Genomic DNA, 9,725 nt, shown 5'->3' with positions numbered 1-9,725 from the left:
CACTAAAATTGCTTGTGTGAACACATTTTTTAGGATCACTTTAAAGCCTATATTCATGGTCTCATTTTTCACTTTTTGAGGCCAACTGTTTCCACGGTGTGTAAAGAAAACCAATGACATTTCATACAGTTTCTCTTGCACTAGTACTGACTAGTAATAAATAAGAGTGCCTGTCTGATAAGGATATCTCCTCTGCTCTGCTCCTGAATGTCAACAGTACAAGAGGATATGTCTCACAGATTCAGATCATTTTTAATTTCCTCTGGCCTCCTGGACCGTTACGTAACACTGAAACGTGCCGCGTAACAGAGTAGTGTCATTGTTTTGTTTGTCGAGTCAACACATTATAATGGATTTGACTTTCGATAAAATATTTGTTCTGTATTCCACATATTATTATGGAAAAAGCTTTGCATGGGACATATATGTTAATTAGTGTCACAGTTATGAGGAGGATGGGAAACAGAGCTTCATGTGGGTCAGGGCCCGTAGGAGTGGTCCCATGGTAAACGAATGTAAACCTTATCAGTTCACTCTGTTAACACATTCCACATTGTTCAGGGGAATGTAGAGGCTTCATATTCATATATGATTTGGCATTTATATGACCTTTTCTGGGTCAGCGAATTCTAAAACACTATATCCATATAATATATGACCAAAGCCCCCTGCTGTTTGCTGCATGATGTTGTGCAGTAGGCCGTTCCAAGACGTAGGAAGATTTTTTCTGTGCTATTTCCATTTTTAGAGATGTTTAGTTTTAGACATTGTTGTATTTGTGATATATCAGTGAAAACAAGTTACTATTGGACAGTTTACTGCAATTCACAGCAGCTCACCCAGACCAGCAAGTGTCGCTGTAGCGCAGGAGCGTTCACAACAAACCATCGAGCGTGTTGTTGGCGGAAGTAGGCTATATCATACGTCCGTCTTGTAGTTCATTTAAATCTCCATGTGGCTGTAATTGTCACGCTTACTTCATTCTGCGTTCTCTAAAGCATTCAAAATGGGTAAAAAGGGTAAAAAAGAAAAGAAAGTGAAAGGCGCGGAGAAAACCGCCGCCAAAATGGAGAAGAAGGTGTCAAAACGATCGAAAAGAGAAGAGGTGAGGGAATTTATACCAACACAAACACTCTAAACCAGCATACATGTCAGAAAACAATACTTTTGTTCTGTGTTTTATTGAAATAGGAGGATTTAGAGGCTTTAATAGCAGAATTTCAGTCTCTGGACGCGAAAAAGACGCAGGTGATCGAGAGTGCGTGTGACCCTCCGTCACCCAGGTGCGCGTTCATGTGTACACAGGTGTGAATCAATCACGTGATTGTTACTGTGACATTTGACTGACAGCTCGTTCTCTCCGCAGGTTGAACGCCTCTCTATGTGCGCATCCTGAAAAAGACGAGCTGATTTTATTCGGAGGGGAATTTTTCAATGGGAAGAAAGTAGGTTTTTGATTGCACGCCTGTTGGTGAATGTGTAGCTATGCTTTGGAGCTGGTTTCTAGCTGATCTATGGTGGTCATTAGCTGGTCAATCAGCTGTCATGTTCCAAAAACCATCTTGACCACCTTATTCTGGTTTGGTGCTGGTACAAGATGGTGTACCAGGTAATGACCAGCTTGGACCAACTAGAAATCCAGATACCAATTTATTTTCCAGCACAGGTCACATATCCCTTACAAAACGGTGTCATTGTAAATGAAACCATAGTTTATAGCAAATGCCACAGTTGTTCATTACACAGGGGTTTTCAGAGAAAAACAGCGAGGGACATTTTTTAAAAATAACTAAAAAAAATGAAACTAGATGACTAACTAGCCTAAATAAAATTGAATAAAAGTTCTATTAAAATGATACAAAATTATTTAAATAAATAACACATCTAACAGGACAGTATTATAGTGTAGGAAAAAAACAATTGTATGAAACGAAATATTTTCCGAATAATAAATATATACATTTTGTCTTTATACATGAAAATATATAGCTGGCTTTTAAGTTTTAGGATGGGGTTGCATGAGGTTGTATATATTTGAGTGTGATTGTGGCATCAAAAAGATTGAAAACCCCTGTACTAATAGACTTACATTTTTTTAATTATTAATTAAAATATAGTATGTGTATAAATGGAAACTGTGAAGGCTTTGGTTGATAATTAATATGTGCAAACTATATCCTTCCCAAAAAAACCTTGTCTTGATGTCACTTTAAATGTTTCCATTCTTCCAGACTTTTCTGTACAATGAATTATTCTTCTACAACATTAAGAAGAACACCTGGGTGAAGGCTGAGATCCCGAACCCTCCTCCAAGACGCTGCGCTCAACAGGTACTTCTTTAACACACTTGAAATATGTAAAAATAATATTTATTTTGTGACAGAAAATGTATGAACAAAAAGAATGATGCAGCAAAGGAACCATGTTCTATTTAGGTAATGAAGGACATGTTATTACAGACTTCACCACCAGGGGTCAGACTGTCTTTACATAATAATCATAGATCTCAAGCATATTTCTGTAGCTCTCTCTCCATCTCCCTGCAGGCAGTGGTAGTTCCCCAGGGTGGGGGGCAGATGTGGATATTTGGGGGGGAGTTTGCGTCCCCTGATGGTGAGCAGTTCTATCACTATAAAGATCTGTGGGTGCTTCACCTGGGGACACGCACATGGGAGCAAATCAAGTAAGTACTGTTTTGTTTTTGTCAAACTCACTGTGGACTACGCAATACTCAACAAGGTATTACAAGTGAAAGACAATGCAATCTGAGCTAATATCTAGACACAATCGTCACATATTTAGTTTTTGCAAGCCGAAAGCTGTTAAAATGTGCTTAAAGAGAACATGACATCATAAAAGAACCTATTTACACAAGCAACAAGTTTTTTTTATCTGTTATTATTATCTTCAATACTATAGTTGATAAAAAGGTAATCATTCAGTACCATAATATACCGGTATATCAAAATTCTTTAGTGCATGTGATGTGATACTACTTAAAGGTTTGTTTTTGCAATCTTCAAGTCAAGTCATCTTCATTTATATAGCGCTTTTAACAATGTAGATTGTTCCAAAGTGGCTTTACAGTGATAATAGGAAATTGAAGTAACAGAGATTGTTTTGGCTTTATAGCAGCTCTAGAATAAAGTTACTGTCCAGCTAAAGTTAGTTTTGATTGATTCACTTCCGTCACAACGATCATTAGTTATTAACTTACGGGCTGCTAACACGACACCGTTTTAACAGAAAACTCTTTCATCATAATATAATATATAATAGCATAATAGTAAGCAAAAATATAGCTTTTTTCTGCTTAACATCGGATATTGTGGGATTTGTGACATCATATGGGCAAATACATATGCATATGCCTGCCTCCAGAGCAAGACATTGGCGAATCGTTTTTCATCATCACACCACACTTCTGATGTTCACTTGCCTACACTAGAAGTGAGTGATGCGTCGCGTCAAATGCAAATATAACCCATTATTATCACTGACACTGTCGACACTGTATACAGTATACAGATGTTTGTTCAGTTTCTGAAATACTCCATGCATGTGTGTTTGCCAACGACAAGACATATGGAAAAATAAATTGAAGCGTGAAGTAACATTCACTTTGAGCCTGTTTAAACGGCTCATTTACTAATTTGTGTAGAGACTTCAGAATGATACCAGCATCAGGAACAAGTAGATGCTTTATTTTGAATGGTGTCATGGACCGCAAAACTTATATTGTTATATATTAACATTATTAAAATTAAATATTAAATAAAAAAAGTTCTTCAAAGTCGTCATGAATCGGAATTTGCAACAGTTTTTTCTTTTTGATGTAAAACAAGTAAAACAACTACCCAAATGATAAAAATGTATTATAAATGTATAATAAATACTGCAATATTTAATAAAATAAAAAATATATAAGAATTGATTTTTGTTTTTATGGTGACTCTAACTAAAACTAAAGCTAAGAGCAAAAAATAAATATTTTTTTTACATGAAATAAATGTTAACTGAAATCAAATAAAAAAAACATAACTTTTGATGTACTAAAATAAAAACACACAAAAAAAAAACTATATAGACATTTTTAAAAAGCAATACCTAATAAAAATGACAAAACACACAACAAAATAACTAAAATGTTAATTAAAATGAAAATGGAAAATAGAAAAATAAAAACAACGATAATGGTAAAAAAGGAAATAATGGTATCTCGATAGTAAACCAACTCTGACACAATCCATTTATTCATTGTCGCACTGGAAGTCTAATTGTATTTACTCTTTATGGAAGCTCAGCAGGGACTTTAAGACGTCTGTCCACTGTTTTGTCGTCATGCTGTGACTAGAGTTTATAGAGGTTATCCCTAAACTAACAGGATTGACTTCAGACTTGGCATCCTGACCACCTGTTGAAATATGTCTGCTTTGTCCTCTCAGAGCTCCTGGCGCTCCGTCTGGCAGGAGTGGACATCGCATGGTCCTGAGCAAACGACAGCTGCTTGTGTTTGGAGGTTTCCATGAGAGCACCAGGTACAGGCAGATGCAGAGGTCCCCATCTTCAACTTGTCATTATTAAAATCAATATTGTAAGGAACATTTTAACTTTTTGTTGTACCCTGAAGCGGGAATGAGATCTGCGTCCCTGGCTACAGGCTCCAAAAAATGTGTATAAGAATATGAATTAATATATTCAGTGAATGTATTTATTTATTAGATGAGATGACCTTGGAAATTTGTGAATTTATTTAATAAATAATAATATGAATTAATAATATAGTAAGTTAATTTGAATATTCGATTTAAATATATATATATATATATATATATATATATATATATACATTTATTGGAAATCAATATTCAAATGAACATTAATACTGTTTGAATATTCTCTATTCTCTGCTCTACAGGGATTATATCTATTACAATGATATCCATGCATTTAACCTGGACACATTGACATGGAGCCGTCTCCAGCCCACAGGAACCGGCCCCTGTCCACGTTCAGCCTGTCAAATGACCCCCACTCCCGACGGCAATGGCGTCATCATCTATGGCGGATACTCTAAATCGGTATGTGTTTTTGGTTATTACTGTGATTTTATTCACACTGCAATTGATAACTCAGATTTTACACTTAAAGGGGTTCTTCACTGCTGGCAAAATGGGCTTTCAATAAAACTAGTCTGCATATACAGGAGAAATCCAAAACATTTTGTTTTTTTAAAAAACGGTGCTACCTGACTAGAGACAACAGAGAAAAAAAAAAGGCTGCTGTTTTCCCTTTTGCCAAATAGGTAAGAACTTCAACACCCATAATTCACTGGGCATGTTGCCATCCGAGGCCACTCCCACCAGACTGCTATGGATATGGTTGACCAGAGTCAAATACCGCCTTGCTTTAGTAGGAAATACTTCTTAGAAAACTTTTAGTCATAATGGTGTCGATTTGTTCCTGGGTGCAAGAATTTATAGAGTAAATGTTTAGCGGAGTGAGTTACTTTCGGTTTCCAGTGAGGATCCAGCATGTTGTAGGAAGTGGCTAAAGGCTGCAAAGAATCAGAAATACAGAGAGAACGCTGTGATGGAGAATCAGAAAAGCCTCTGTGTTTGTACTCAACATTTCAAACTGGATGACCATCATGAACAAAGTGTTTTAGGCCAAACGTAGGGGAAAAGCTCTCTCTCTATCCGAGTCATCCAACTGTCCGTGGTTGGGGATTTAAAAATGCACAATCTGTAGTTTTCACGAAAGCCCTGAGAGCTGATGACGCAAAGCTTTTGCTGACAAATAAACATGAGTTTCTCTGTCCAGGCAACGCGGAGACCAAGTAAAATTAGTTCATTTACGTATTTGTCCATTGTAACTAACAATACAAAGCAGTTACAACTCGTTAGATCTAGCATTCTTTCTGCTTTGAATCAGACACAGAGATAAAGTAGTGCGTAAGATTACATTTATTTGAATGAATGGATTATAGCATTTATTTGAATTAATTATTGAGAGAGAGAGATGCGTACCTGTGTCTGTTTAGCGTCTCTCTCTCCATTAACAACGAAGCTATGACTTTAATTACTTCAAAAAATGCGATGTATCCCCCTTCCTTGCTGAGAAATATGTAGCGATTCAGTTGCGAAACTATTTTATTACTAAAAGTCGTGGAGCAGCGTTGATAACAAGTTTCTGTGCTTCTGAATGTTTCTGTGCGTGCGCTACGCTTTCTGTGTGCGTGTGATGTTACGTATGTGTGTGTGCGCTTCAATGAAAACAGCGCATTAATATAGAATGGTGATTCAACTGACTTGGAACTACATACGGTTTTATTGCACACCTTCCAGCCAATCAGAATCGAGTATTCAGACAGACCATGGTATAAATAATATATTATATATAAATATATAATATAATTTACCAGCACAAAGTTTCATCATTGATAATAGTGAGCAGGAAAACAGCATATTAAATTGATTTCTGAAGGATCATGTGACACTGAAGACTGGAAAATTCAACTTTGATCACAGTATTTTTATGTATATCAAAATACTATATTCACTTTCTACTATAGTGGTCCTACTATAGTATATGTACTGTGGGAATACTGTGTTTTTTGTACATGTCTAACAAATCATGGTAATAGTTGCTAAGCAACTTGCCGCATTATTATAGAATCCTATTGATGTCTGGTCACATAAACTATTTTACAGTGCCTTAATTTGTACAGCCAACTATTCAAATGTTATGCAACAAAATATGAACATGACAATTGAATTGAAGGCTGTTCATTTTAAAGGCTTAAAATGGGGATATTCAGCACCTCCATATTTAACATGCAAGTTTGTGTAATTCATTTAAAAGTATGTTTTTGCCTTATTTGTCCATCATTAGGTAAGCTATGTTGTGTTTAGCCTCGCTTTGCATGAGCATGTTGATGCCAACTTCAACTGCTCTACACAGAGAGCAAGGCATTCTGTCATTTCCAGGAGCTTGTCCTTGAGTAAACCCACAAGAGTAAACAGACGTAGGTGGTAATGGCCGCTTTTCTCTTCCAGAGAGCGAAGAAGGATGTGGATAAAGGAACCATCCATTCTGACATGTTCCTGCTGAGGAGGGAAGGCAAAGAGGAGCAAGGTACCGTAATTAGAGCCTCGGTGATCGCTTGTTTAATGTGGGCTGCTTTTCTCTCCATTTCTCCATACACTTTCCCATTTCTGAGAAAAAGAGAAGCTCATGATTTTTGGCCCCTGTCCTGCAGAAAAGTGGACATGGACGCGAGTGAACCCTGCAGGAGTGAAGCCCCCTCCTCGTTCTGGCTTCTCATTGGCTGTGGGCCCCGGGGGCCGAGCGCTCCTCTTCGGTGGCGTCTGCGATGAGGAAGATGAGGAGTCTTTGGAAGGAGACTTCTTTAATGACCTTTACTTTTATGATATCAACAAAAATCGGTGGTTTCCTGCCCAGCTAAAGGTTGGTGTGACGTTTTGCTTTAGTTAAGCCCCTGAATAGAGACATATATATATATATATATTACACTTTTCTTGGCAGGGCAACAAGTCAGAAAAGAAGAAGAGGCGCCGTGGTGCGAAGGTAGAACAGACGAATGAAACTGAAGAGGAGAAAGAGGAGGCACAGGGTCCCACCGAGATTGTTAAAGAGATTGTCGCCGAGGACGGAACGGTTATGACCATCAAGGAAGTGATTCCAGCCGCAAAGGCAGAGGAGGACATTGAGGACGAGGAGGAGGAGGAGGATGATGAAGAGGTGGAGGCGGCTGCAATGGCTTCCCTGGTGGAGCCCTGTCCTCGCTCTAGCTCCATGGCAACAGTAAAGCACGGCAAGTTGTACTTGTATGGCGGTATGTTTGAGGTGGGAGATCGACAGTTCACCCTCAGCGATCTCTACAGTCTGGACCTCCATAAGATGGACCTGTGGGACGTCCTAGTGGAAATGGACCCCAGTAAGTGGAAAGAGGCCCAGAATTCCCTTACCTTAATCTATCGATCTATCGATCTATCTATCTATATCTGTCTATCTGTCTGTCTGTCTGTCTCTATCTATCTATAGTTTTGTATATTTCGAGGTTTTTCTATTTTGTTCAGTTTTTCTTTTAAGTGCTCTGTTGTTGAAAGGTTTTTATCCACAGTTTTCAGAGAATGATAAAAGTTCTTCGTCACATATAAATGTTCAGTGGCAACAAGTGTGCCAACAGTATTTTGATATTGAGACACTCGAGCGCTAAATTCCTTATTTTAGAGACGCAGGAGTGGCTGGAAGAATCAGAAGAGGAAGAGGAGGATGAAGAAGAGGAGGCAAAGGGAGGTGATGAGGAGGAAGATGATGAGGAAGAGGACGAATCTGAAGAGGATGGTGAAGAAGGTATGTATTTTGCCACTGTCCTCTTAATTTTGAAGTTCTCTTCATACACATTTATGACTGGGAAAAGTATTTTGATAGTAAGTTTTACTTTCAAAACTGATCAAAATAATCTGTTTTATACCCGTTTAAGCAATTCAAAGCCCATCCCTGGACACACACATTTTCCTTTAATGATCAAGGCCATGATTTGGGTCAGGTCCATGAGGTAGACATGACCAAGGGTTTAGCTGCCAAGACCCAGATCAACATCCACTGATCCTCTTTGACAACCAGAGCTGTGTGTTTTGCTTTGGGGTCCTTCTCGCTTAAATTCATTATTGTTAGATGCCTGTTTCGCTTGTCAGTTGTAATAACATCACTGATTGTTAGCTTGTGGCTGCCTAATGGTTGGGTAGCACGCTAAACAAAGAGACTTTGTTGCCTCATCGTCCTTATCAGGGGTGTTTCGTGTTCAAAGTATCTCCATTTCAGTACTTCAGGTCCCAGATTTTACATTGAACATCAAGTGTCAATACCAAAGTTGTTGAGGTGAACAAAAAGGTATATTTTGGGGATTTTTTTTAAAGAAAGCCGGAAGAGGTAATCTGAACAGGTGTTGACATTTTCTCTGTATCTCTCTATTAGATGCGGACCATCCCCCAGTAAATCCCGGAGAAGCTCTTGCGGATTATCAAACACGGACTGAGAAGTATTGGCTGGGTCTGGCAAGAGCAAACATGGGTCCTGATGCCAAAGAGAAGAAAGTACAAAAGGTCGCCCACGCCATGGCAAAGGTGGTCTTTGAGGATCAGGAATGAGATTAAACATGTATAAGTGTGTGTGTGTGCTAAGATAATTAAAGGGTTTGTTTGTGAGAAAGAGAATGTATATGTGTTCTCGTGTGTGTGTGTGTCTGAGAAAGTGAACAAAAGAGAATGAATGGATGTGTGTTTGAGTTTTAAAAGCAGCTAAAGCATGTTGTTCTGACTCTAATGTTTATAAAACACGGCCTTACCCCTTTTTTCACCATTTTGTCCTTATTATTATTTCTCCATCACAGTAGGTCTATTATTTGCATTTAGTATTGTTTGTTTTCTCTGCTTTCCATGACCCTTTCTGAACAGATTTGGAAGCCATTTGTGGGTAAAACAATTTTTTTTTACTTTAAGTGCCATTATCGCTGACTAGTGATTATCAAAGAGGGATTTATAAAAGTGAATATTTCAAGAAATATTTTTTATATTCTCACATACGTGACATGAACAAATTGAGTCAAAGAGATATTAACGTCTACTAAAGGAAAGCTTAGTGAATGTTACTCTCTTTGAACAACTTTTACCCTAACTTTTTACTCCTTATCATAAGTA

The 9,725-nt window shown here is 37.9% G+C and overlaps 1 protein-coding gene across 1 annotated transcript; it reads left to right on the top strand.

Annotated features, from left to right (window-relative positions):
* Positions 1 to 841: 841 nt before the first annotated feature.
* On the top strand, positions 842 to 9,384 carry klhdc4 (kelch domain containing 4). The gene is made up of 12 exons (XM_084396555.1): positions 842 to 1,105; positions 1,192 to 1,283; positions 1,367 to 1,445; positions 2,232 to 2,330; positions 2,547 to 2,683; positions 4,446 to 4,538; positions 4,919 to 5,081; positions 7,059 to 7,137; positions 7,262 to 7,470; positions 7,549 to 7,960; positions 8,257 to 8,379; positions 9,004 to 9,384. Exons 1-12 carry the CDS (start codon positions 1,007 to 1,009, stop codon positions 9,174 to 9,176), a joined length of 1,758 nt encoding a protein of 585 aa, XP_084252681.1. The 5' UTR covers positions 842 to 1,006; the 3' UTR covers positions 9,177 to 9,384.
* Positions 9,385 to 9,725: the final 341 nt, after the last annotated feature.

The sequence above is a fragment of the Rutilus rutilus genome, assembly GCF_951802725.1.
Source record: "Rutilus rutilus genome assembly, chromosome: 23".
Taxonomy (NCBI): Eukaryota; Metazoa; Chordata; class Actinopteri; order Cypriniformes; family Leuciscidae; genus Rutilus; species Rutilus rutilus.
This window is presented reverse-complemented; position numbering and strand designations above follow the sequence as displayed.

Bases quoted from the DNA above. Each gene is read 5' to 3' on its own strand.
- klhdc4 (XM_084396555.1), top strand. From the start codon at position 1,007: ATGGGTAAAAAGGGTAAAAAAGAAAAGAAAGTGAAAGGCGCGGAGAAA. The intron at 2,331-2,546 runs GTACTTCTTTAA...ATCTCCCTGCAG, and splicing joins CAAGACGCTGCGCTCAACAG to GCAGTGGTAGTTCCCCAGGG. The intron at 4,539-4,918 runs GTACAGGCAGAT...TCTGCTCTACAG, and splicing joins GGTTTCCATGAGAGCACCAG to GGATTATATCTATTACAATG.